General features: G+C 39.3%; 1 protein-coding gene across 1 annotated transcript in view; it reads left to right on the top strand.

The window, feature by feature from the left end:
- LOC144600709 (sodium- and chloride-dependent neutral and basic amino acid transporter B(0+)-like) overlaps positions 1–26,978 on the top strand; it is a 40,690-nt gene extending 13,712 nt beyond the window's left edge. Inside the window, exons 4-14 of the mRNA XM_078412619.1 lie at positions 480–647; positions 2,671–2,809; positions 7,156–7,288; positions 9,234–9,374; positions 10,116–10,344; positions 11,449–11,574; positions 12,059–12,177; positions 15,000–15,099; positions 16,294–16,403; positions 16,499–16,669; positions 23,332–26,978. Of these exons, the coding sequence (XP_078268745.1) occupies positions 480–647; positions 2,671–2,809; positions 7,156–7,288; positions 9,234–9,374; positions 10,116–10,344; positions 11,449–11,574; positions 12,059–12,177; positions 15,000–15,099; positions 16,294–16,403; positions 16,499–16,669; positions 23,332–23,457 (1,562 nt within the window). The 3' untranslated portion in view covers positions 23,458–26,978. The remainder of the gene's footprint in view (positions 1–479; positions 648–2,670; positions 2,810–7,155; positions 7,289–9,233; positions 9,375–10,115; positions 10,345–11,448; positions 11,575–12,058; positions 12,178–14,999; positions 15,100–16,293; positions 16,404–16,498; positions 16,670–23,331) is intronic.
- Positions 26,979–27,237: the final 259 nt, after the last annotated feature.

Below are 27,237 nucleotides of genomic sequence, written 5' to 3'. Positions count from 1 at the left end.
AATTCCCACCCTCTCTATCACTCGCTTCTCTATCTGCTTTATAATTACTTCTGCAAAGTTCAATTTTTAATTTTAAAACATTAATGGCATTACAGAATGTATTATTTCGTTGCTAAAGTAGGAAAACAAAATTAATGACTATATCTCTTCCATTTATTTGTATGAACATTACATGTTTTAAATTTGTAACAAGTTGGAGCTTCTGAAAGATAATGAATTCACAAGTTTTATTTATATAAAAGGAAAGATTTCAGTCACTTTCTTGGGAGCAACCCAAACCTCTTAATGGTCAATAAAGTACTCCTCCCAATTGCCAATTGAATCTCTCATTTTATATCTGTTTCCTCAGTTCAAAAAGATACTTGATAGAAGTAACAACAATGTTAATCAAAGTTGATTTGAATGCCTACTGTATAAATGAAATGTGTATTTCAAATGAATACTTAATAATTTGTTTTCTTTTAATCTTTCACTTTAAGGTGTGGGCATTACTATGGTACTTATATCAACATTTGTGACCATTTATTACAACTGCATCATTGGCTACAGTCTATTCTACTTGTTTGCCTCCTTCCAATCTCCACTGCCATGGTCAGACTGCTTCAGTTGGTGGGGTGCAGATGAAACCTGCAGTAAGACATCCAAAGGTACTGTGCTAACTTCTGTTTGCTAATGCATAGACAAAGACAAATAATTTTGCCTTCAATTTGGCTGAGTGAATGAGGGGAAATTGGTAATAATGTAAGATTAATAATGTGGCCGTTAGATGGGCACATGATAAAATAGATAGTCCAAGAAATCTCAACAGTTTCCACCATACAAACATAAGGGAATCTGGTTGGGTTGGATAGGCTCTATGAAGTGCATGTCAGTCCACAAAGAGGTTATCATCATCCTCATCTTTAATGGAAGGGGAAATGGGATAAAAAAGGAAATTGACAACCTAATTCTTTACCAAATGTCATCCAAGGCTATTACCAGAATTGGTCTACCTAACATAAGAATGTCCAATGGATTTGAATTTCAGGGACTTAACAACCACTGGTCACAGACCTCCAGCCTAAATATTGCCCTGAATTGATACGACCAAGTCACTATTAATTTTGTGCATCTTAATCTTCTTCAACAGTCTACATGGGGGACTTATCAATGCCTTACTAAAATCCATTTAGACAATATCCACCACTCTACCCTCATCAATCACCTTTGTCACCTCCTCAAAAAGCTCAATCAGGTTATTAATACATGACCTGCTGTGTACTAACCCTAACCCTAATGAATGAATGGTTGACTGTCCCTAATTGACCCATTCTATTTGAAATAAAGAGTAAATCCTATCACGAAGAATCTTCCCCAATATTTACCCTATCTCAGGAACTCAGACTCAGGAACAGCTTCATCCCCAGGGCCATAGCTGCTCTGAACCGGTCCTGCTGAGTCGGATGGTCACATCGCACAGCGAACCGGCACAGACCTATTTGCACTTTATTCTGTTTTAAAACTGTTTCTAATTTTGTTTCACTGGGTTGTCTGAATTTATGCTGATTAGCTAATTAATTTATTGCATCGTATGGAAGTCGCATTCCCAATCTCGTTGTACCCCTGTACAATGACAATAAAGATATATTGTATTGTATTGTATTGTATTGTATCACTGACATGAGGCTCATGGGCCTATAACTCCCTGGATTCCCTCTACTCCCCTTCTTACATGAGTGGCACTGTAATATATTGATTGATGTGTCATACTTAGGGTGCACTGCAATAGGTGGGTGCATGTAATACACTACTATATGTGTTGCAGTGTTATACACATACGTTTAATGAGGCATACTACAGTGCTCTGTGATGTATGCAGTTCTGGTGCATTGCAAAACAGTATATTCTGTGATGAAAGTACTGTACTGTCATGCATAGAAGATATTAAATACACAGCAGACGAATCTATGGGGAACACTTTAAAATATGTGTTTTTTTCTGCAATACATGGCTTGGAGTAATATTTGTGATGTGTTTTTGTAATGATGTTCTTATTAGATTGCTATTCGAGATTCCTTTACAGTATATCAAGAAAGAGCCTGGGAGCTGCCCAGCTATATACAATTTTAGTTTGGCCACATTTGAATGAACTCCACACAAATCTGGTCACCATACAAAAGGAAGAAAGTGAAGGTTTTGGAGATGGGTCAGAAGAGGTTCACCGGAATATTGCCTGAATTGGAGAATATGAGCTATTAGGAAAGGTTGGACAAATTTGCATTGTTTTCTCTGGACAGAACTTGATAAAATTAAGAAGAGGCATATAGATAGCATAGATAATCAGAGGCTATTTCCCAGAGTCTTTTCAAATACTAATGGACATAACTTTAAGGTGAGAGGGGAAAAGTTTAAATGGGATTTGTCAGGCATTTTGTTTTACACAAAGAATGGTAGATGCCTCGAATGCACTACCAAGAAAGGTGGCAGAAGTAGATATAACAATAACATTTAAGAGGCATTTAGACATAAACTTGAACAGAGAATGAGGAATACAGACCATGTGCAGGCAGATGGGATTAGTTAGATTGGCATCATTGTGAAAATTAGTTTTCTTTAAAGCACTTTGGGACATTCTCACCTCCAAATGGCACTGCATTTATATATCTTTATTTCACATTCCACATCTTCTAGATCCATTCTGCAATCTCACAATGGATAATGGAGATTTTGAAATTGTTAATTCAACATGGCTGCAAGCAAACAATGTAACTTGCACAAATGGATCAAAAATCTATGTTCCTCACCAGGGTCCAAGTGAGCAATACTGGGAGTAAGTAAATTGCCGCAAAGTGCAGAATCATTAGATTGCAAAACGGTAACAGCAACTTCCTCTGGGAAGATTGGTTGCATGAATGTTTAGTGAGTAATATTCTGATTGATGTAAGTATAATTAGCTTTTGAATAAGCAATGATGAATCCAATAATTTTTAACAGTGATTTGTAGGATAAGTAAATTGTGTCAATGGAGACTCTAGAGGACTCAAATGCTGGAATAACAAAAGACTGCTGAAAGAACTTAGATGCTTTTAGAGGAAAAAAATCCCTGACTACATATCCTATCTATGCCTCTTCTTCATTTTATAAAGTTCTATCAGGCCACCCCTCAGCTTTAGTCACTCCAGCGAAAACAATCCAAGTTTGTCCAGCCTTTCCTTATAGAAACATAGAAAATAGGAGCAAGAGGAGGCCATTTGGCCCTACGAACCAGCATCGGCATTCATTGTGATCATGGCTGATCATCCACAATCAGTAACCTGTGCCTGCCTTCTCCCCATATCCTGTGATTCCACTAGCTCCTAATGGGCATATATGTCAGTAGTGGGTATCAGGTTGACTGTCTCATTAGGATCCCCACCGTACACAATATATTGCACTCCTTTGTTTTCATATTCATGACTTAATGATTTAATTACATCAATGTGACAAAACCTAATGTTTTACTATGAATGTAAGACAGGACATGTCAGGGGTGCATTGAAAAGATTCTGTTACTTTGACCCTGTGGAAATGAATCTTGCTGGCAGGAATCAGCTATTCAAGCCATGCATTCCTAAGCCCTTTCCCAACCCTACTTACCTTTGCGCCTTTCTAATTCTTTTACGGTTTAACTGTTGATATTTCAGTGGAGTTTAGGAATTCTGCAGTTTCTCTGCCAATTCTAAATATCAACAAGAATATTAAATGACAGCACACCTACCATTGTGCTTCATCAGGAACTTCACATGGAGTGCAGCAGTGAGGCCCGGTCTGGTTGGGATAACTTCTCGGATCCTATTCTGGGTCAAACCTGGAAAGGGCTGGTAATCCCATTTGACTCTACAAGGGTTTTAGTTCTAGAAAGGATGAAGATTCTTTTTTTTGGGCATGGTCTAATGTAATATTTAAAATATCCCTGTTTCCATAAATTTTGAAATTTTTGTTTAAAATAATTTTAATTTTTAAATGACATTTCAATTTTACCATTTCTCTGACTACCAATGACATTTAAAAACTGTTTAAATAGTTTTGGGCTTTGGAAGGCGAGGATTCATACCATATAAGATGCTCTAATCTTGTCAGTGCAGTTTTAAAGAAAAGACCTCTACCTAGACGTTGCGAGTGAGTGGAATAAGCCCTCTGCCTCCAGAACAGGGTATTCCAGCAATGAGGGTACCATGGGTCAAACCAGGCCCAGCTCGAGTTTTCTGTGAATCTCCATCAATTGGGGTTTATTTCAGTATTGTATCGATGATTAATGGAGACAAATTTCCATAATTAGTCAAGTAACCATAGTCATGTAATTTTGAGGACAGTAAAAGGAAAGCCGGACTGGTATTCGTCTTATTTCACCTCACAATTCACATCTTCGCACGGGTCCCTTCTCTTTTGATTGTAGCAGAAAAATGAAAAATGAAAGAAAACAGAATTATTTCAAATTTAATCTCAACCTTTGTAATAAATCATTTTTGGAAATATTATTAATACTGAGGGAAAATAGTTTTGCTCCTAAACAAAACAAAACAAAATGATAAATAGGGATTTGTATGTGTTTGCTGCATTGCTGTTAGCCCACACCTTGCACACCACACCACACTTTGTGCAAAACCATGTGTGTGATTGAATCCCAGAGCAGAGGTCTTCCTATTCATGTGCTTTTACATCCAAATGTTTCTTCCCTATTCAGTATCTTTTAAGATCAGATATAAATAAGCATGTTACTTTACAACATGCGTAAAAGTAGGATCATTGTGGGGATTTACATAAGCTGTGTCATGCATTAATCATCATAGCGAATTGAAGTTTTGGGAATGCTCATTTATTGTTTGCATTTGCAAGGAACATCAGAGCAAACGTAATGCACTGCATGTGGTAAAGGAAGCCAAATATTTGTTGATCTGAGGCTAGGTACACAATAGGGAAAAAATGTTTTCATTTGATGATGCTATGAGACTTGATTTCCAAGTTAAAGTTGTTTGCATATTCTTTCAAAGCTGGTTGGGGAATCTTCCCTTTTTAATGATGGGGAGGAAGTTTACACAAGTCAATTGTAAACTATCATTTAGTCAAACCATATGGATTACAGTTCATTATGTACTGATGTTGTAGTTTAGAATGGTTCATGAGGTTATCATCACAGCAGCCATCTGGATTGAGGAGACCCAGCTTTATTAAGAGTTTTTGGAAGTCCGATCATTGAGGCAAACAGATAACTTTAGTCCAGATGGTCAAGTCTACATTCTTAAATGTAAGTCGATAGTTCCAGTATCGATAGTTCCATCCCTCTTCAGACTGAGAGTCAGGGGAGAGGGAGACAAAGGTTTCAAAGATATCAGAGGTCTTTTTATTGTTACACACCAATTAAGGTACAGTGATATACGAATTACCATACAGACATATGAAAAAAAGCAACAAGACACACAATTACGTAAAAGTTAACATAAACATCCACCACAGCGGATTTCCCCACATTCCTCACTTTATTCGGGGCTGTCGAACCATCCGTCAGGGCGATCGAAGCTCCCGCAGCCAGCAGTCGAATCTCCCGCGTCGGAGCAGTCGAAGCTCCCGCGTTGGGGCAGTCGAATCTCCCGCGTCGGGGCAGTCGAAGCTCCCGTGTCGGGGCAGTCGAAGCTCCTGGATCGGGGCAGTCGAAGCTCCTGCGGTTTGGAGTTCCCAAAGTTGGTCTCTGACCAGAGAATGCCAGCTCTACGATGTTAAAGTCCGCAAGCACCCACGGTTGGAGCTCCGAGGTTGATCCCTGGCAAAGGGATTGCGGGCTCTGCGATGTTAAAGTGCAGTAGGCTCCCTGCGGTGGAGCACCAAGTCGATCTCCAGCAAAGGCCACCAACTCCTTAATGTTAGGGCTCAGTGCAGACAGAGATAGGATACAGAAAAAAAAATTGCATCTCCGTCGAGGTAAAAGATTAGAAAAAGTCTCCCCCAACCACCCCCCCCACCACCCCCCACATAAAACAAGCTAAAGAACCCTGAAAACATACATTTAACACATGCTATTAAAACACAAAGAAGGGACTTTTGGCGAGGCAGCCATTGTTGGTGCCACCCAGACATAGAGATATGGAAAGGTAAGGTGTGAAAACACAAATCAAAGCAGGTGATGGTAAGGAAATGTAGAATGGTTCATTCTTAGCTGAGGGGAAGGTGACAAGGAGGCGTACAATCAGCAGGACAGTGAAACTAGTCGGAGAACTAGGGAAAGCAGCGAGATAAATATAGATTTTTCTAACCATGTAACCCCTTGCTTTCTCCCTCTGTTCCTCCCCTATCCCAGTTCCCCAACTAGTTTCACTGTCCTCCTGATTCAATTTTACTGATTGTATGCCTCCTTGTCACCTTCCCCTCAGCTCACAATGAACCATTACCACATTTCCTTATAAGAAAATAACTGCAGATGCTGGTACAAATCGAAGGTATTTATTCACAAAATGCTGGAGTAACTCAGCAGGTCAGGCGGCATCTCGGGAGAGAAGGAATGGGTGACGTTTCGGGTCGAGACCCTTCCTCAGACTGATGTCACATTTCCTTATCATCCTCTGCTTTGATCTGTGTGTTCACACCTTACCCTTCCATTTCTCTGTGTCTCCCTCTCCCTTGACTCTCAGTCAAGGGTCTCAACCCAAAATGTCACCCATTTTGTTGTACATGATCTCCAAGATGTTTGACGAGTTCAAAATGGGCAAGGATAGTAGTACCATTGAATCTTAAGGCAAACTGATGTAACTTCAATTCAACGTAGACAATTATTGTCTTGACAATGAAGTAGTGGCCTGGAAACTTTCTATTTGAAATTCCAAAGCAATAGGAAAGTATCTAAACCTTGTAAGTAACAAAGGTGTTAAAGCTGTTAAAGCCAAGTTTCCCCAACCCACACTACAGATTAATTGCATTTCTGTGCATCATGCACACCGATTTCCCAAACTCTTAACACAATGCCGTTCATAATTCACAACCAAGTTTGCAATACAAACCAGTCACATTATTTAAAAAATACATGCACTACATGACAGGGTTTCTCAGCCTTTATCTTATTGATCCATGTATTATTGGTTAAATATGGCAACTATGTACAATTAACAGTATTTTTATCTGAGATGTTTTTGTTTTCATTTCATATAGTAAAGTGGCTTTACGCCGCTCAAGTTCAATGGATGAGACAGGGCAGATAGTCTGGTACTTAGCCCTCTGTCTGCTTCTGGCCTGGTTGATCGTTGGGCTAGCACTATCCAAAGGAATCAAATCTTCAGGAAAGGTAAAATAATTAGTGATGAGTAAAGTTCAAATTCTGGTAACAAACAACTACAATTTATAAATAATTTGTGAAGTCAGTTCGTTTACCTCAAAAGCGATGTTAACAGAAATTTGGCAAGAGTTGAATGGATTATTCATGAACACTGCCAGCCTAAGTGAGATCTGAAGATCTCTTTGCTGTGTGAAAAAACAGAAACAATTCTCGAGTCTGAATGCCCTGCTGTTTAGATCTTGCTCTTGTAACTTTCAGTACAATATATTTTGATTTTATAACTTGCATGAAAGAGTATGTATGGGGAATTATTTATATTTATTAAATACTTCAATGTGTATGTAGGATGAAAGATTAGCAAGTTTGTGATGACACTAAACTTAGTGATCTTGTGGATAGTGAGCAAGATATAGATCAGGTGGAAATTGGGCAGAACATTGGCAGATGGAATTTGTCCTGATAAGTGCAATATAATGTGCTTTGTAAGTCAAATAAGGGTAGTATACCTATAATAAATGCCAAGACACTGAGAAATGTTAATGAACTGAGGGATCTTGAAATTCAAGTCCAGTTTTCTGAAAATCGCAAACAGGTAGATTGGTGGTGAGGAAGGTATTTGGCATACTTGCCCTCATTAATCAGAGGGCATAAAGTATAAAATAGGTTATATTGCAACTTTGAAAAGCACCGATTAGACTGCTCGGAGCATTGTGTAAAGTTCTGATTGCCACACTATAGGAAGGAAGTGGTTGTGCTGGCGAGAGTGTAAAGCAAATTCATCGGAATGTTGCCTGGATTGGAAGACTTTAGATATGGGGAAAGATTGGATAGTCTGGGTTTATTTTCCCTGGAGCAGAGAGAGTTGTTAAGTGACATGAGAGAGAGAGAGGTATATTAAATTTTAAGATTTACAGATATAAGGTATACAGTCAGAATATTTTCCCATAGGTGGGCCATCAATAAAAAATGAGGGCATCCGTTTAAGGTGAGAGGAAAGAATTTTAAAGGTGACTTAATGAAACTTTTTTAGACAGACTTTATCTGATATCTTGAGCTCACAATCAGAGCAGGCGATGGAGTTACAACCACTACATTTAACAGACATTTAGACAGGCATTTAATTAGGCATGGCATAGAAGGACACAATGCTAAAGTAGGCAAATGGGATTAGTGCAGATGGGCAAAACGGTTGGCATGAACAATGGCTGTGGTGGGTTAAAGGACTCCTTCTGTGCTTTATGGCTGTGACTCCATGACACTGGATGAGGAATTCAAGGAATTAGTGGGTTAGCATATAACGAGCGTTTGACGGCACTGGGCCTCTACTTGCTGGAGTTTCGAAGGTTGATGGGAGACCTCATTGAAACGTAAAATAATGAAAGGCATAGATGGAGTGGATGCAGAAAGGATATTTCCACTGGTGGGAGAGTCTAGGACTAGAGGTCATAGCCTCAGAAGTAAAGGGTGCTCTTTTAGAAAGGAGGTGCGGAGGAACTTCTTTAGTCGGGAGTTAATCTGTGGTACCACAGTGTCCTTTCTTTCTTAATGATATGATTTTCAGGTAATTTTTACAAACAATTATACACAAATCCAATAAGCATCTAAATATAATATGGCAATTGATGCTAAGATTCCATTTACGCAAAGAAAATGGTGGAATTTTTTGGACTGAAAATATAGTTTTATAAATTTATAAATCATTTCTCTGTGCCTAAACATCCGTTGGTTGATTGTTAATGATGGACTCTTGATTTTGGCAGCAAAATCCATCTGAGATTTAATTTCAGTAACAATATCCAGAAAAAGTATGCTTTTCAAGTAATTACTATTTCTCTAATTGACTTCTGACTCGTTTTCTGCTTTCCTTACAATGGTTGTCATTCAACATTAATACAATACTGCAAATGTTGCATGACCAATGTCAAAAATCTAACAATCTACTCTCCATGGTTAGGTGGTTTATTTCACAGCAACATTTCCTTATGTGGTTCTCGTTATACTCCTGGTCCGAGGTGCTACTCTGGATGGCGCCTATAAAGGAATTGAATTCTATATTGGAAGCCAGTCAGATATCAATAGATTATCTGATGCGCAGGTAAGTGCATCAATAATCCAAAGAACAGATTTAATGCCACAGTCAAATCTATTTCAGTTTTCACTTTTATTTATTATTCTTATTTCTGAAATATTAAAATTAAAAATTGCTGCTTTTGGTATATTCACATGAGAAAATTGATCTTAGATACAGTGTTTTATTTGACAGAGTTGGAAGTAAGTTGCTACCACACAATAAAGATCAAGAACTTCAATTTTAGTGTTGATATTTGCAGATTTGATATTAGAGTTTAACATATATATAATATATTTATAATCAGATGGAATAGGAAATTATTGAATTGGAAGGGATACGATTGAAAATAAATGCAATGCAATAATTACTGCATTACATTCTTCACACCTACCCTTTAGTATCTTGTGGACAGTTCAATAATAAGACTATTAGGGATTTAAGATCCAATTGTTACTTATTGTGAGATGATAATATAATTTTAATAGGCCTACTTTGTGCTATTTTCAACAAAGGTAAATGTTATTAAACTTAATCATTATGTCGTATGCTTAAAACATAGCATTATAAAACTGGTAATAGTCTGGAGGATATCAGATAAAGTAAATTCATGGCCCAGCTTTTCTACTGGTTACTCAATTGACAAAAAGATTTTCAATTATGTAGCACACTTTAGAGCTATAATATGAATCTCCAATGATTAATGCAATTTTATTCAAAACTGATTGAGATCTACCATGTTAATTACGTCTACTTTCTATTTATCAGGTCTGGAAAGATGCTGCAACTCAGATATTCTATTCATTGTCAGTTGCTTGGGGAGGTTTAACAGCACTGTCATCCTACAACAAATTCCACAACAACTGTTACATAGATGCCATCATTATCTGTATTATTAATTGTGGTACGAGTGTGTTTGCAGGATTCGCCATCTTCTCAGTCCTTGGACATATGGCTCACATACAAAACAAGCTTGTTTCAGAGGTTGCAAAATCAGGTACTTTACAATCAGACCCGTTATCTTCAGTTTCCAAACCATGAGGTAGAAGTGAATTGCTCAACAAACTTAGCCATTTCACCCTTTTGGCAATACTCCGATAAGAAGTTTTTGTTTTAAACTGAAAATGATAGGCATTCCTTCAACTGCAGGTGACGTTAGATGTACAACTTTCAAACTTTGTTAATGGTGTATAATTTACCACAATTCTATAAAGAACTAAATAATGCAATTTTGGAAAGATAAAAAATGTCACAAGTTTCAACTGAGCACATCAACAGTTGATTTTACTGAGGGACTTATCGTGCTCTGGCTTTACTTGTGGCACTGGTGTCTACAGTTGAGTTGTGGAAGCCACTAATTGTCACCTTGCTTATCACAGCCAATGGCATCATTTACTTCTGTGACCAGTTACAGTTTCTTTGTTGTCATAAACAATGTTACCAATCTGAAAATAATGTGATGTAACCAGTTTAAATTTAATTAAAGCAATCAAAAAATTATTGACTAGGTGCATACAATTAATAAACTGGAATCATCGAAACTATTAAAAGTATCAAGCAGGATCACATAGTTTTGAACATCATTGATTCAATTGATTTGATTTAAATCTAGAAGATGTGATTAGGTTAAAATTGGTTTTAATTCTGAGACCTGGAAACGAATCCATTCCAAAGTGATGAAGGGACTCGTATCCACACTGATTGCTGTATGCAAGAATGTAAGTTTGGCCAGTCTATCTAATCCTCATGGGCGTGGACCACAGCACAAAACTGGAAATTAATTTGGAATATTATTTGGTGACATCCTGGATAGCTGTTTTGTGCAATGAAAGAGGGATACTGCACAGTGATGGGGCAAAGTAGGATTTGCACCTGCAAATAGATTTAATGAGATCTTTCGGACCTTAAATGGAAGGTCCATTTCCCCAGCACACAACCTATTGATGAACAGTCATATCTCAAACTAATTACACAATTATACTCCCCAAACTGATAGATCTTGATCATGTAAAGAGATTAGCCACTTCAAAGATGACAACATTTACAGTGGTTTTATTTTAAACAAAACTAATTGTAACATTTCATTTGTATCATCACTTAGGTTTCGGTTTGGCTTTCATTGCCTATCCAGAGGCTCTTGCACAGCTGCCAGTGGCACCTTTTTGGTCCATTTTATTTTTTTTCATGTTGGTCACTCTCGGACTTGACAGTCAGTTTGCAACAATCGGTAAGAATTATATTACTTCATTTCTTTTTACTATTCAGCAAGGTTTGGAGATTAATTTCTACTCTGGTTTTGAGTGTTCTGAGATGTCAGATGTGGAAACCACCGACTTGCACAGAAGGGGCAAGAACAGCCGGTGGAAAGGAAAGATGGGTTGTTTGTGAGATGGGCACTTATTCCACTATTTACAAGGGGCTTTCATATGTTCTTAGTGCACAGGTTCAGTATTTAATATGTGTAGGAAGGAACTGCAGATGCTGGTTTAAACCAAAGATCGACACAAAATGTGGGACAGGCAACATCTCTGGAGAGAAGGAATGGATGACGTTTCGGGTTGAGACGTTTCTTCAGACTGACAGTATTTAGTACTTATTTTTCTTACTACACAGGAGAAACTGCCCAAAGTATTAATTTCAGTGTTGGTTTTCCTGTAGCTGTGAAAATTATTTAAGAATTACTAGCATCTTTGAACATTTTCTTTCACTAGAAACAATTTTGACAACGCTGTTGGACCAATTCCCCAAGTTACTACAATCAAAACGGATTTATCTGACAGCAGGCATTTGCTTGATTTTTTTTTTCCTTGGCCTTGCATGTGTGACACAGGTATGCTAATTTTCTAAAAGTTACTGGCCTGGAAATTATCTTGTGCTCGCTAATAATCATTTTGGTTATGTGCCTACCATTGTAAGCTTTAGAAGCATCAGATGTCTGACTGCTATTAATCAGCTTTTAACAATATTTCCTTCTTGTGATGCAGAGCACCCAAAGGAATTTGTTCATGTCTGGGGCTGAAACTAGATTCAAGACAGGGTGAGGAGGAAGGTGCTATAAAATAGAGAGAAAATATTATTGCATGGGAATTATAAATGCTTTATGCATATTTGACATTGATGTGCACGCAAAAGTCAGGCATGAAGTATCTGGTTGAATATCTCGAGGGATGGATACTTTAATACACGATGCTACATAGTTGAAAATGCACACTAGATAAAATGATATGTGGATTAAAAATTTGATCACAAAGCAATGAAATAAACATTACTGCATGGTCAAATATGTAGTCTACTATTTTCTCACATCTGAGATTAGTTGTAGAACCAAAAATTAGAAGTTTAGCATTATACATTAAAGTATTAAAGAATGACCTCCTACTTGTTTTCTAATTTATCATATTGTGAAGAAATGGTAACTGATTTTTCCCACCTACAGAATCTGGTTAAACAGACAAAATATTTTGGTTATCACAGTGAATAAAAGATATATTTTTTTCCATTTTAAATAGCAAGATCTTTTTGCGCATGTTCTTAGGTTTAGGGATGTACACATTGAAGAGCTTTACTCACTTGACAAAGTTGTAGCAGGATCTTGATAGGTTGGGCAGGTGAGCTGAGGAAGTGGTTGATTGAATTTAATACAGAGAAATGTGAGGCGTTGCATTTTGGAAGCACTAACATGGGCGGGACCCTCACAGTGAATGGAAGGGGTGTAAACAAAGTTGTAAACATTAAATCACATGTTTATTTTTTAATTTCCTGTCATCAGAGTAATAACCAAAAAATTTGGTCCTTCAGAAAAGGAAGTAAATATGGCGGCAGTGGTGGTTTATCAAAGTATATTGCCTGCTTTGTAGTTCAGAGAAGTGTTGATTTTCAGTCATATAGTCTTACAGCATGGAAACAAGCCTTTGGCCCAATTTGCCCACATGGGCCAACATGTCTCATCCACACTAGTCCCACCTGCCTGCATTTGGCTCATCCCTCTAAACCTGTCCTATCCATGTACCTGTCTAAATGTTTCTTAAACATTGAGATTGTACCTGTCTCAACTACCTCCTCCGGCAGCTCTTTCTAGAGCGGCACGGTAGCGCAGCGGTAGAGTTGCTGCTTTACAGCGAATGCAGCGTCGGAGACTCAGGTTCGATCCTGACTACGGGTGCTGCACTGTAAAGAGTTTGTACGTTCTCCCCGTGACCTGCGCGGGTTTTCTCCGAGATCTTCGGTTTCCTCCCACACTCCAAAGACGTACAGGTATGTAGGTTAATTGGCGGGTAAATGTAAAAATTGTCCCTAGTGGGTGTAGGATAGTGTTAATGTACGGGGATCACTGGGCGGCACGGACTTGGAGGGCCGAAAAAGGCCTGTTTCCGGCTGTATATATATGATATAATATGATATACACCTACCACCCTTTGTGTGAAAACGTTACCCCTCAGGTTCCTATTAAATCTTTCACCCTCATCTTAAACCCATGTCCTCTGGTTCTCAATTCCCTTACTCTAGGGAAGAGACTCAGTGCACCTATCCAATCTATTCCTCATGATTTATTACACCTCTATAAGCTCACCCCTCATCCTCCTGCGCTCCAAGAAATAGACTCCTAACCTGCTCCACTTCTCCCTATACCTCAGATCCTTGAGCTCTTGCAACATCCTTGTAAATCTTCTCTGCACCCGTTCCAACTTGACAACATCGTTCCTATAACATGGTGCCCAAAACTGAACACAATACTCTAAATGCAGCCTCACTAACATCTAATGCAACTACAACATGACCTCCCAACTTCCATACTCAATACTCTGACTGATGAAAGCCAATGTGCCAAAGAATTTTTGACCACCCTATCTTCCTGTGATGCCACTTTCAATGAACTATATACCTGTAGACCTATATCCTTCTGCTCTACAACACTCCCCAGACCCCTTCCGTTCACTGTGAGGGTCCCGCCCATGTTAGTGCTTCCAAAATGCAACACCTCACATTTCTCTGTATTAAATTCAATCAACCAGTTCCTCAGCTCACCTGCCCAACCTATCAAGATCCTGCTACATCTTTTCACTATCTACAATACCACCCACTTTTGTGTCGTCTGCAAACTTGCTAATCATGCCATATACGTTCTTGTTCAAATCATTGATTTAGATGATAAACAGCAATGGGCCTAGCACACCTTGAAGCACACCACTAATCACAACCACCAGCCCAAAAAGCAACCTTCTATCATCACCTGCTTCCTTCCACAAAGTCAAATTTCTATCCATTCAGCTATCTCTCCTTGTATCCCACGACATCTAATCTTCCAGAGCAGCCTACCTTGAGTTGCTGAACCTTGTCAAATGCCTTACTGAAATCTATTTGTACAAAGATTCGTGAGACACGACCTCCCACGTACAAAACCACGTTGACCATCCTTAATCCATCCTTGTGCATCTAAATATATGTATATCCTGTTTCTCAGAATACTCTAGTAACTTTTGCTTTTTCTGCAACCCGATAGAATAAAGGCACGACATTTGCAATCTTCCAGTCTTCCGGCACCTCATCTGTACTTGATGTTGATTCATAAATCTCAGTCATGTTCCAAAGATTTTTATTCAGTGCAATGCACTTTTCTTAACAGGAAATATTTAATAGTTAATTTCTATTTAGGCTGGTATTTATTGGATCAATATACTGGATCATTTCTGTGGTGGATGGGGAATTCTAGTCGCAGCTGTTGTAGAACTTATTGGTATAAGCTGGATCTATGGTAAGTACAACAGGGAAAAAGAAGAAGCAAAATCAAATGATTTTATCAGCTTTGCTCATAACTTCTATCTTGCTTTCCTAGTCATGTGGCCCATTTCTAGCACTTCTGTTCCTTTTCTAGATCTGGCTGCCTATATCTCAAGAGACAAACTATCTACTGATATCAAATATAAACCCACTAACATCCAGATGCCTTAACCATATATTCTTGCATCTGTTCTTAACCATATATTCTTGCATCTGTTCTTAAGACTAGGCTTTCCATTCCAGGACTTCTGAAATGTCCTCCTTTGGCACACCTCGCAGTCACAATGCACCTTCCACAGATGCTGCTTGACCCATTGAATTCCTCCAGGAGTTTATTTTCATGATCAACTATCATTATGGCTCAGTGAATTGTCAGTTGGTTTAACTGTTGAGCCTGAAGTACAACAAAATAGCAACTATTTCAGTTCCCTCACGCCCCCTCAAGATGTTTCTGTAATTCATTTGCTGTCAGTACAAAATACTCTGATTGATGGACCTATTTCTCTTATTGGATACACAGACTCTGACCCTTTTAGCACAGATCTGATACATCAGTTGAAAAGCAAAGTATTTCAGAAAAACATAAAATGCTGGAGGCACTCAGCACTTCAGACAGCATTTGTGTAGAGTAAAATAGAGTTAACAATTTTGTTAAAGGTAGACGCAAAAAGCTGGAGTAACTCAACGGGTCAGGCAGCATCTCTGGAGAGAAGGAATGGGTGACGTTTCGGGTCCAGTAACAATTTATCGATCCATAGATGCTGACCAACCTTCTGAACATTTCCAGTATTTTCTGCTTTGTTTTCAATTTCAAATCTGATATTTAAGCTTGTTTTAATGATGTCTAAGCCTCTGTATTTTGTATCAGAAGGTATTAGTTGGTCAATGGGATGAATTTACTCATCTGAAATCTTTAATGACTGCCTTCTATAATTTAAGAAAATAACTGCAGATGCTGGTACAAATCGAAGGTATTTATTCACAAAATGCTGGAGTAACTCAGCAGATCAGGCAGCATCTCAGGAGAGAAGGAATGGGTGACTTTTCGAGTCGAGACCCTTTTTCTGCTCAATAGTAATGCACAGAACAAGATGAACTACAGCAGACAGGTTGTCTTATAAAATGGATGAACTATGTTATTGTAATTACCCACTTTTATTCTTCATAGGGGTAAACAGATTTATCAAGGACATTGAGATGATGATCGGAGAAAAGAGTTGGATATTCTGGCTGTGGTGGAAACTCTGTTGGTTTTTTATTTCCCCATGTCTGCTGACAGTAAGAAAACATTAATTTTTTTAGCAATTTAACTTGTTTATAATCAAACAGCAGATTGCAGTTCTAATTTTGTTTCATCCTATATTTTCATACAGGCAATTTTAATTTGGTCCTTAGCAACATTTGTTCCACCAACATATGGATCTGTTCAATATCCTACTTGGGGAACAGCACTTGGCTGGTGTATGATTATCTTCTGCGTTATATGGATCCCCATTATAGCTGTTGTGAAAATTGTTCAAGCCGAGGGCTCCAGTTTATTTCAGGTAAGATAATACTTCATATCCTTGAAAGACTGCATGAAATTTGCACATGTTGAGTTGCACATTTCAAAACAACATAATGGAAGTTAAGATATATTTATCTTATTATTCAGCTCTAACATTATGCCTTAGAACAGAAACACAGAAAAATGGGAACTGGTATAGCCCAGCTGGCCTCTCAAGTCAGCCCCATCATTTAAAATAATCATACTTCATCTGTCCCAGACCTCAACTCCTCTTCTACTTCTCTCAATTGCCCGTTTTAAAATATATATATCTTCCTCGACCGTAAATACGTCTTGCCTCCACAACCTTCTGGGATAGAGACTTTGAGATTCAGTATCCTCTTCAAGAAGTGATTGATGTGCACCTCAGTTTTAAATGGCCACCCCATTATCTTGTAACTATGTCCCCTCATCCAAGACTCTCCCCTTTGTGGAAACATCTTCTCTACCCTGTAGATTGACACAAAAAGCTGGAATTATTCAATGGACAGGCAGCATCTCTGGAGAGAAAGAATGGGCGATGTTTCAGGTCAAGACCCTTCTTCACACTAGTTAGGGAAAAGGGAAATGAGAGATATACGATATTCCATACCCTGTCATGCCCCTTATGTTTTAATAAGATTTTAATAAGATCTTCCTTTATTCTCTAAACTCCAAAGAATATAGATCCAACATCTTTAGCCATTCATGATAGGACAACCCTCTCATCTCAGGACTAGCCTGGCCAATCACTTTCCGGCTGTTGGACTGTGCATTACTCTAGATATGGCCTGTACGTTAGTAACATTATCTCCACATTTGTAACCTTTAACCCCCTTGCAATTAAGGCCTATGTCATTGCCTTCATAACTACTTGAATTGAATACTTTATTGTCACCTGTGATAAGTCACTGTGAAATTCTTCGCTTAAAAAGTTACAGATTCCCCGCCCCCCCACCAGGTCCCCCTTTGTTCTTCCCCACCCCCCTCCCCCTCCCTCATGGCAGTCACCCCACAGCCGGATCTTCTATTGCCCTTCCCCCTCCCACATGGCGGAGCCCCCACTCCGCCGTTGCTCTTCCCCCTCCCTCATGGCAGTCCCCCTGAGCCGGGTCCTCCTTTGTACCTTCCCTCGGTAGAGGCATCCTCACTTCCGCGTGTCCGTCCTCGACCGTCGGTTGGCGCCATCATCGACAGCCACACCGACCTTTCCACTAACGCTGCCGGGTCCTCACCGGATGCCTCCGTGGCGCTGACCCAAGCCACAGCCGCGGGTTCCGCAGACCCAGGCACCGATGGCTCCACCTCCGACCCGCGAGGCTCGAGCTCCGACACGCGAGGCTCCACCTCCGACTCACGAGGTTCCAGCCGCGAGGTTCTGGCCCGCGAGGCTCCACCGCCAGCCTGCAAGGCTCCACCTCCGTGAACACCTGGATTTTTCTGATTTCTACTCATTTTCAATCTATCTCCATTTAGATAATAGTCAACCTTTTTTTCCCTTACAAAACTGTGTAATCTCACACTTTATTACTTAAATTCCATTAATCAAGCTTTTGTCCATTCACCCAACCTATCTATGTCTTGTTGCAGAGTCCCTGTATAACCATCACGTGTTTCTGCCTTTTTCATGTCACCTGCAAACTTGAATACATTATATTCTGCTCTTTCCTCCAAAATAATTAAGGGCTAAGAACTGATACTTGGGGCACTCCAGTAGTTATATCATAGAAGCATGAAATAACAATTATTGCCACTGACAGTGAGTCTTCATCCAATCCAACACATTTCTTCCAATACCAGGAACCCTTTATCGCCACTCTTTGCCTTCTGCCATTCAGACAACCTGCAATCCATGCTCGTATCTTCCCTCTGACAACATGGGCTTTCATCTTCGTTAGCAGCCTCATGTGTGGCACCTTATAAAAAGCCTTCTGAAAATCCATGTGCACCACATCCAATGACTCACCTTTGTCTTAGCTGCTATTTACTTCCTCAAAGAATTCCAAAAGATTCACCAGGCAAGATCACCCTTTCACAAAATCATGCTGACTTTGGTTATGTTATCGTGTGCTTCAGAAACTTCATCCTTTATAATTTACTTTAAAATCTTACTGACCACTGAAGTATAAGAAAATAACTGCAGATGCTGCCCAGTGGTATGAACATCGACCTCCAACCTTAGATAGTTCCTCTGTCCCTCTCTTCCCCTCATCCTTCCCAGATCTCCCTCTATCTTCCTGTCTCCACCTATATCTTTCCTTTGTCCCGCCTCCCTGACATCAGTCTGAAGAAGGGTCTCGACCCGAAACGTCACCCATTCCTTCTCTCCCGAGATGCTGCCTGACCTGCTGAGTTACTCCAGCATTTTGTGAATACTGACCACTGAAGTCAGGCTAACTGGCCTAGTTTCCATTCAGCTGCTTTGCTCCCTTCTTGAACAGTGGAGTAATATTTGCAATTTTCCAATCATCCAGTTTACAATTTGGAGAGGGATGGATCAATTACAGACGAAGAATAACATTGGAAAAACCGGATCCTGGCAATCTCCATCCCCTCAAATGCAACAAATAGGCACACAATATGTAGTTATTTCTTCTACAGTTCCAACTGAATTATACTTGGAGGGTTCTCTCCGAACTGCACACCCTCCACCTGCCCCCACCTCCCACAGGTTAGCTCCCTCCCTGTGATTCTGCAAAGAAAATGGACAGACTTGAGTCGAATTGGCAAAGCAAAATGCACACATCAAGCTATAAGTGAATATGGCAAAGTATTCATTTGTTGTTATAACCAGTTAACTTCACATGGTCCACCGGCTAAACCAGAAAACAATTTCCTCACATCCTATATGCCGCTTTCATTAGCAGACCAGTTCAGAGCCTAGTCTTTTATCCTAGGAAAGAGATAAATTCATTTCTCTCATTTTCATCATTATGACAGACAATGTTTTCCTAAATATAAGTATCTATAATATTTTGAAATATTTCAAGGTGGATGGTGAAACAAATACCAGGCAGCCCCATGGAAGGGGCAGCAGGCAGATCTACAATTGGTCACTTTATAATATCGCCCCAAATGATTTTCACCGGTAACCGAGATGTCTATGAGGTATATACAGTGCATTCAGAAAGTATTCAGACCCCTTCACTTTTTCCACATTTTGTTACGTTATAGCCTTTATTTTAAAATGGATTAAATTCATTTTTTTTAATCATCAATCTACACACAATACCCCAAAATAAAAAAGCAAAAACAGGTGTTTAGAAATTTTTGTAAAGTAATTAAAAAGAAATAACTGAATTATCACATTTACATAAGTATTCAGACCCTTTGCTATGACACTCAAAATTGAGCTTAGGTTCATCCTGTTTCCATTGATTATTCTTGAGATGTTTCTACAACTTGATTGGAGCCCACCAGTGGTAAACTAAATTGATTGGACATGATTTGGAAAGGCACACACCTGTCAAAACAAGGTCCCACAGTTGACAGTGCATGTCAGAGCAAAAACCAAGCCATGAAGACGAAGGAATTGTCCCTAGACCTCCGGGACAGGATTGTGTCAAGACACAGATCTGGGGAAGGGTATAAAACAATTTCTGCAGCATTGCGAGTCCCAAAGAACACATTGGCCTCCGCCATTCTTAAATGGAAGAACTTTGGAACCACCAGGACTCTTCATAGAGCTGGCCGCCCGGCCAAACTGAGCAATCGGGGGAGAAGGGCCTTGGTCAGGGAGGTGACTAAGAACCTGATGGTCACTCTGACAGAGCTTCAGAGTTCCTCTGCGAAGATGGGAGAACCTTCCAGAAGGACAACTATATCTGCAGCACTCCACCAATCAGGCCTTTATGGTAGAGTGGCCAGACGGAAGCCACTCCTCAGTAAAAGGCACATGACAGCCCGCTTGGAGTTTGCCAAAAGGCACCTAAAGGACTTTCAGACTATGAGAAACAAGATTCTCTGGTCTGAAGAAACCAAGATTGAACTCTTTGGCCTGAATGCCAAGCGTCATGTCTCATCGTCTGGCCAATACCATGGTGAAGCATGGTGGTGGCAGCATCATGCTGTGGGGATGTTTTTCAACGGCAGGAACTGGGAGACTAGTCAGAATTGAGGGAAAGATGAACGGAGCAAAGTACAGAGGGATCCTTAATGAAAACCTGCTCCAGTGTTCTGGACCTCAGACTGGGGCGGAGGTTCACCTTCCAACAGGACAACAACCCTAAGCACACAGCCAAGACCACGCAGGAGTGGCTTCGTGACAAGTCTGTGAATGTCCGTGAGAGGCCCAGCCAGAGCCCGGACGAACCCGATCGAACATCTCTGGAGGGACCTGAAAATAGCTGTGCATCGATGCTCCCCATCCAAACTGACAGAGCTTGAGAGGATCCGCAGAGAAGAATGGGAGAAATGGCCCAAATGCAGATGTGCCAAACTTGTAGCATCATACCCAAGAAGACTTGAGGCTGTAATCGCTGCCAAAGGTGCCTCAACAGAGTACTGAGTAAAGGGTCTGAATACTTATGTAAATGTGATATTTCAGTTATTTATTTTTAATTACTTTGCAAAAATTTCTAAACACCTGTTTTCACTCTTTATTATGGGGTATTGTGTGTAGATTGATGATAAAAAAAAAGAATTTAATCCATTTTAAAATAAGGCTGTAACATAACAAAATGTGGAAAAAGTGAAGGGGTCTGAATACATTCTGAATGCAGTGTAGATTGTATATAAATATCACGCTGTGCCAAGATAGCTTTGTTTCGTGCACGACAAATCTGAATATGCAATTTATTACGACCCAACTCTTCCTCCTGTGTTCATATTTTTGCTGAATATTTATATAAACTTCTTTCTATCATAAATCCCCATTTCTATGCTTGTATTGTCAACCTCCCCCATCACACGAGAGTTACTCCATTTGCATAATTTTGCATTCTCCTGTTTTTCATGTGTTGCAGACAAAGTTCCCTGCTGCAATGTTTTTCTTCCCAAGTTATTGCATATTTTGTTATATCAAGGAATTAATTAATTGCAGTGTCTACCACAAGTCAATGGCAAGCACTATCACAATGTTACACACAAAATGCTGGAGTAACTCACTGGACAGGCAGCATCTCTGGATGGAAGGAATGGGTGACGTTTTGGGGTCTAGACCCTACTTCAGACTGAGAGTCAGGGGAGAGGGAGACACAGAGATAAGGAAAGGTAAGGTGTGAAAATAAGATTTCAAAAGAGATGGGAATAAAGAAAAATGTAGAATAGATCATTGTTAGCTAGGAGAAGAAACAACAAAGCAAACGGAAATAAAATGTAATTGGGGACAGTCAGACTGGTTGGACAACTGAGGAGGGATGGAGAGAGAGGGAAAGCAAGGGTTACAAGTTCACAAGTTATTGGAGTAGAATTAGGCCATTCGACCCATTGAGTCTACTCCCCCATTCAATCTCTGATTTCTGCCACCTAATCCCATTTTCCTAATTTCTCCCCAAAACTCTTCTAATCAAGAATTTGTCTATCTGCCTAAAAAATATCCACTGACTTGGCCTCCACATCCCTCTGTGCCAATGAGTTCCACAGATTAACTACCCTCTGACTAAAGAAGTTCCTCCTCACCCCCTTTCTAAAAGAGCACTCTTTAATTCTGAGGCTATGACCTCTGATCTTAGATTCACCCACCAGTGGAAATATCTTTGCCACATCCACTCTACGCCTTTCATTATTCTGTAAGTTTCAATGAGGTCACCCCTCAACCTTCTAAACTGTAGCGAGTACAGGCCCAGTGGTGTCAAACACTCAACATACGCTAACCCACTCCTTCCTGGAATCATTCTTGTAAACCTCCAGAGCCAGCACATCCTTCCTCAGATATGGGGCCCAAATTGTTCACAGTACTCCAAATGTGGCCTGACCAGCGCCTTAATTACATCACTGTTTTTGTATTCCAGTCCACTTGGTATAAATGCTAGCATTGAATCTAACTTCCTTACTACTGATTTGATTTGCAAATTAACTTTTTGAGAGACCTGCACCAGCACTCCCGAGTCCCTTTGCACCTCCGATTTCTGTATTCTCCCTCCATTTAGAAAATAAATGGGTTACTTGAAGTTAAGAGAAATTTTCTTGAACCACATCTCTTTTGAGATCTTGTTTTCACACCTTATCCTTCCTTATCTCTGGGCCTCTCCCCTGACTCTCAGTCTGATAACTGAGAGTCTGGTCACTATCAAGTGAATTAGTTTATTACATTTTCTGAGTACTTTCTAATCTACTTTTCAATGCGAGAAAGCAGACACTAATCATTGGAACTCAGCATTCCTGTAAAACATACATACAACAGTTTTTTTAACTGATTGCTCGACAAGCGACTTTACTGAAGGAGTATTTGAAGAAGGGTCTCGACCTGAAACGTCACCCATTCCTTCTCTCCTGAGATACTGCCTGACCTGCTGAGTTACTCCAGCATTTTGTGAAATAAATACCTTCGATTTGTACCAGCATCTGCAGTTATTTTCTTACACTTACTGAAGGAGTATATCTCTAATCTGCTATCAGAACATTTCCTCATCATTTAATCCTTTTTACTTGCTTTCAGATTAATTAGGATCAAGAATATTCTGTGTATTTATGGTGAGTTTAAATCAAATAGAAATTAAAGAACTATTTTTCTTTTCACAGAAAATCATCAGGTCTTCCAAGCCAACTGCAGACTGGGGTCCTTACTTAAAGCAGCACCGAGGAGAAAGATACAGCAATAAGCATGATTCCAAACAAACTGGCTTGGCTGAGATGGCAAAATTGTAGGCACTAGTTACAATTCAATTTATAAATATTAAGTTCCTATATTGAAGAATATTTTTCAAAGTTAGTTTTAAAATAGGGAAAATATTTTCATCTAATGAACCTGTCATAGTACAGGGACAATCTTAAGGACACAAGCTCTTCATGTACAGTTTTGCCAGAGAAAAGCATTAATCAAGAATTCTTGCTTGTGAATCCTTGGTAAAGAAGACTGACCAAGTTTCCAAAGTGCAAACCAATGGTCAAGCCTAAAGTACATATTCATTAAATTATCCTTCTCAACTTTGACTTTAAAAAGATCTTATTATGAAATATTTAATTAACGACAATGACACGAACCCTAATTCTCAAAAAGTAGATGTCATGGATTAAATTTAAAATAGATATGGAAATATAATTCAATGGATATTTTTAAGGCCGAGCTAGATAGAATCTTGATTAGTACAGGTGTCAGGGGTTATGGGGAGAAGGCAGGAGAATGGGGTTAGGAGGGAGAGATAAATCAGCCATCATTGAATGGTGGAGTAGAGCTGATGGGCCGAATGGCTGAATTCTGTTCCTATCACTTATGACCTTATGATAATGCCACTCACCGTAACACTAACTAGTTTCATTTTTAGGACAAGGGATGGTTGATCAAAAATCGCCTGATAAAGAGATCAAACATTTAAATAATATATTTTATACATTTATTTTAATAATCATTCTATTTTTAATCATTCATAACTGGGTTTCCCAAATTTCCAGAAAAGATGAGAAGGACAGAATGCAAGTACAATTGATTTATGGTACAGAAAAAGCAGAATATTTCCTCCTGGATCAATATGTTACTGATTAAATGCAACTCTTCACCCTTGATGACAACTGATTGCTATTGGTCTATTCACCTCTATTAGAATACTCAGCAACTGTCTACCTTTCACCAACCATATTAAGACCACACAACTATAATCAGGAACTGAACACCCCACAATCTGGAATACCCACCTTATAGCCTCGTTCACTGGTAACTACCTGCTCATATAGTCTTCGATCTTATCAAGACAGGCATCTCACCTGATTAAATACAAGCCTGTTAAATCAGGCAGTGGAATTTAAAGGATACCTGCAATTAAAGTCAGCAGTCAACATTTGCAAATGTTTACCGACCACGCAGCTACATGCCTTTCACTCTCCCCTCCAGCCCTTAAATTACCTTTCTTCACACTAAAGTCAAAATTAAAGGTTTCCTTGCTTTTCAGGTGCACCAGCCACCCGCACACCTTCCCTGCATACATTGGTGGAGAATTGTAATGGTAAAAATTACAGCTAAGACCCCAGCTTAATTAATTACATGACCGCTTGTTCGTTTAAGCAAAACAATTTGCTTCCAATATAGTGAGCTTATTGCTCCATCTGACAATATGAATCAGTGAGAAGCAACCTCCTCTCACCCTATAACATAGAAGGTGCCTATCAAAGCAGAGAGAAAATAAAACTCATAAGCAGGTTCATCTGTTAGTGAGGAGGATGGAGAAATACAGTGACTACTCAAATACATACTTTTTTCTTCCTTCCTTTAAGATTAACTATAATTGAATTATAAGGTCCGGTTATAAGACTTAAACATTGATTACAAATGATTGTTTCATTGATTGCTTTTTGTTTACGCCATGTCACTTTATTTTATAATTTATACAAAGGCCTCTTGAAAGTCTCTTCTAACTTATTTAATCAAGTCCTGGGTAATTGCTAATTAATGAGTATCTTTGTTGGAGTCCAACTATAAATGTGGATTCCATCACAATAATCATACCAGTTGACATGACTGAATTGGACATTTGTTTTATGTTCTGTCCACTTTTATTTCCTTTTGTAAGATCCAATAATATCAGTTAACTTTTCTGGTCCAGCTGCTTTTATTAAAATGATCCCTGGATCACAAGGTTTGCCACTATTTGAGCCTCCTTAACTCTAAATAATAACCATCTCTATTTGCTCTTCTTTCAGTCACACCAAGCTCATATCACGACATTGCTTATAAATGTCAAAACATGCTCATTAACAAATGACACTAAAAAATGAACAGAAGAGGAACATAAAATAAAAATGCAGTCCAGGAAAGTAACCAAAATGTTCATGCAATTATGAAGGAATTCCACTTTCTCCAGTCACAATGGATGCCTTTCGGCAATTTGTTGAACCAGAAAATATCACAGAATTTTTACTGCAGAGGTTTGGTGAAATATTATTCCACACATTAACATTATTGCATAAGCAAAATTTGATGTTTATGGTCACAGTTACACAAAGCTGCCATTGAATGGACTCGTGTTATGTGATAATATAACTACAGCAGTATTACAATTGTACCACATAAAGATCAAAGTTGGTAAGTGCTTGAGAACAAGACGAAACACCATTCATGCATGGTCTTTTGACTGACAATAACCATGAAGATTTATTTAATATCAAATACAAAGAATAGCTTGGATTGGCTTAACACAGTCAAGTCTGACGCGACTGGCCTGTTGGCAATCTATACTAGAAACATCTACGAAGATGAGATGAAACAACGCAACTGAGAGTGACTCTATATATTCAGTTTTGCATAGTTTATTATTGTCACATGTACCGAGGTACAGTGAAAAGATTTTGTTTGCATTCTATCCAATCATATATGAATACAATCAAGCAACTCTCTGGTTAACTCGTCCCTTCCCACCCAAACCTCCCCCTCCCCAGGTACTTTCCCCTGCAACCACAGGAGATGCAACACCTGTGCATATCCCCCCCCCCCTCCCTCGACTTCGTCCAAGGACCCCAACAGTCTTTTCAGGTGAGGCAGAAGTTCACTTGCATCGCCTCCAACCTCATCTACTGTATCCGCTGGTCCAGGTGTGGACTCCTATATATTGGCGAGACCAAGCGCAGGCTCGTCGATTGTTTCGCTGAACACCTCCGCTCAGTCCACCTAAACCTACCTATTCTCCCGGTTGCTAAACACTTTAACTCCCCCTCTCATTCCCACACTGACCTTTCTGACCTCCATTGTCAGAGTGACGCCCTAGGCAAATTGCAGAAACAACACCTCATATTTCACTTGGGCACCTTACACCCCAGAGGTACGAATATTGACTTCTCTAACTTCAAATAACCCTTGCTCCCCATCCCTTCCTCCTTCCCATTTCTCTGACCAGTCTGACTGCCCTCAATTACATTTTTCTATTTGCTTTGTTGTTACCTTCTCCTAGCTAACAATAATCTATTCTACATTTTCCTTGATCTCCACCTCCTTTGACTCGTTTTCACACCTTATATTCCTTCTCCCCTGAGAGTCTGAAGAAGGGTCTCGACCCAAAACATCACCCATTCCTTCTATCCAGAGATGCTGCATGTCCCGCTGAGTTAATCCAGCATTTTGAGTCTATCTTCGGTTTAAACCAGCATCTGCTGTTCCTTCCTACACAAGCCATTGTTTGCGCTTGGTTTAAATGGCAAATATTAGATTAGCTCTGTTGAACAGAGTAACCTAATTCTGTCTATTCTATGTAATTATGTTTTATTATTGCCTTTTTTTAAGAATTAAAGTTTCTGCTTCCTAAAATCCATGTTTCACCCTTTTGCTTTAAACCAAAAAGCACATCACCAGGGTGCTTAACAATAGGATCCCACAGTCAATGATTTGAACTGGCTCTGAGCAAAGTGAAGGCATTGGTTCAGCATTATAGCAATCTTTCTGCATACAAACATGCCCTGTACTGGAGACATAATTGGAACCTGAGACCAATTTTAGTATACAGT

Source organism: Rhinoraja longicauda, chromosome 15, assembly GCF_053455715.1.
Source record: "Rhinoraja longicauda isolate Sanriku21f chromosome 15, sRhiLon1.1, whole genome shotgun sequence".
Classification (NCBI taxonomy): Eukaryota; Metazoa; Chordata; class Chondrichthyes; order Rajiformes; family Arhynchobatidae; genus Rhinoraja; species Rhinoraja longicauda.
This window is presented reverse-complemented; position numbering and strand designations above follow the sequence as displayed.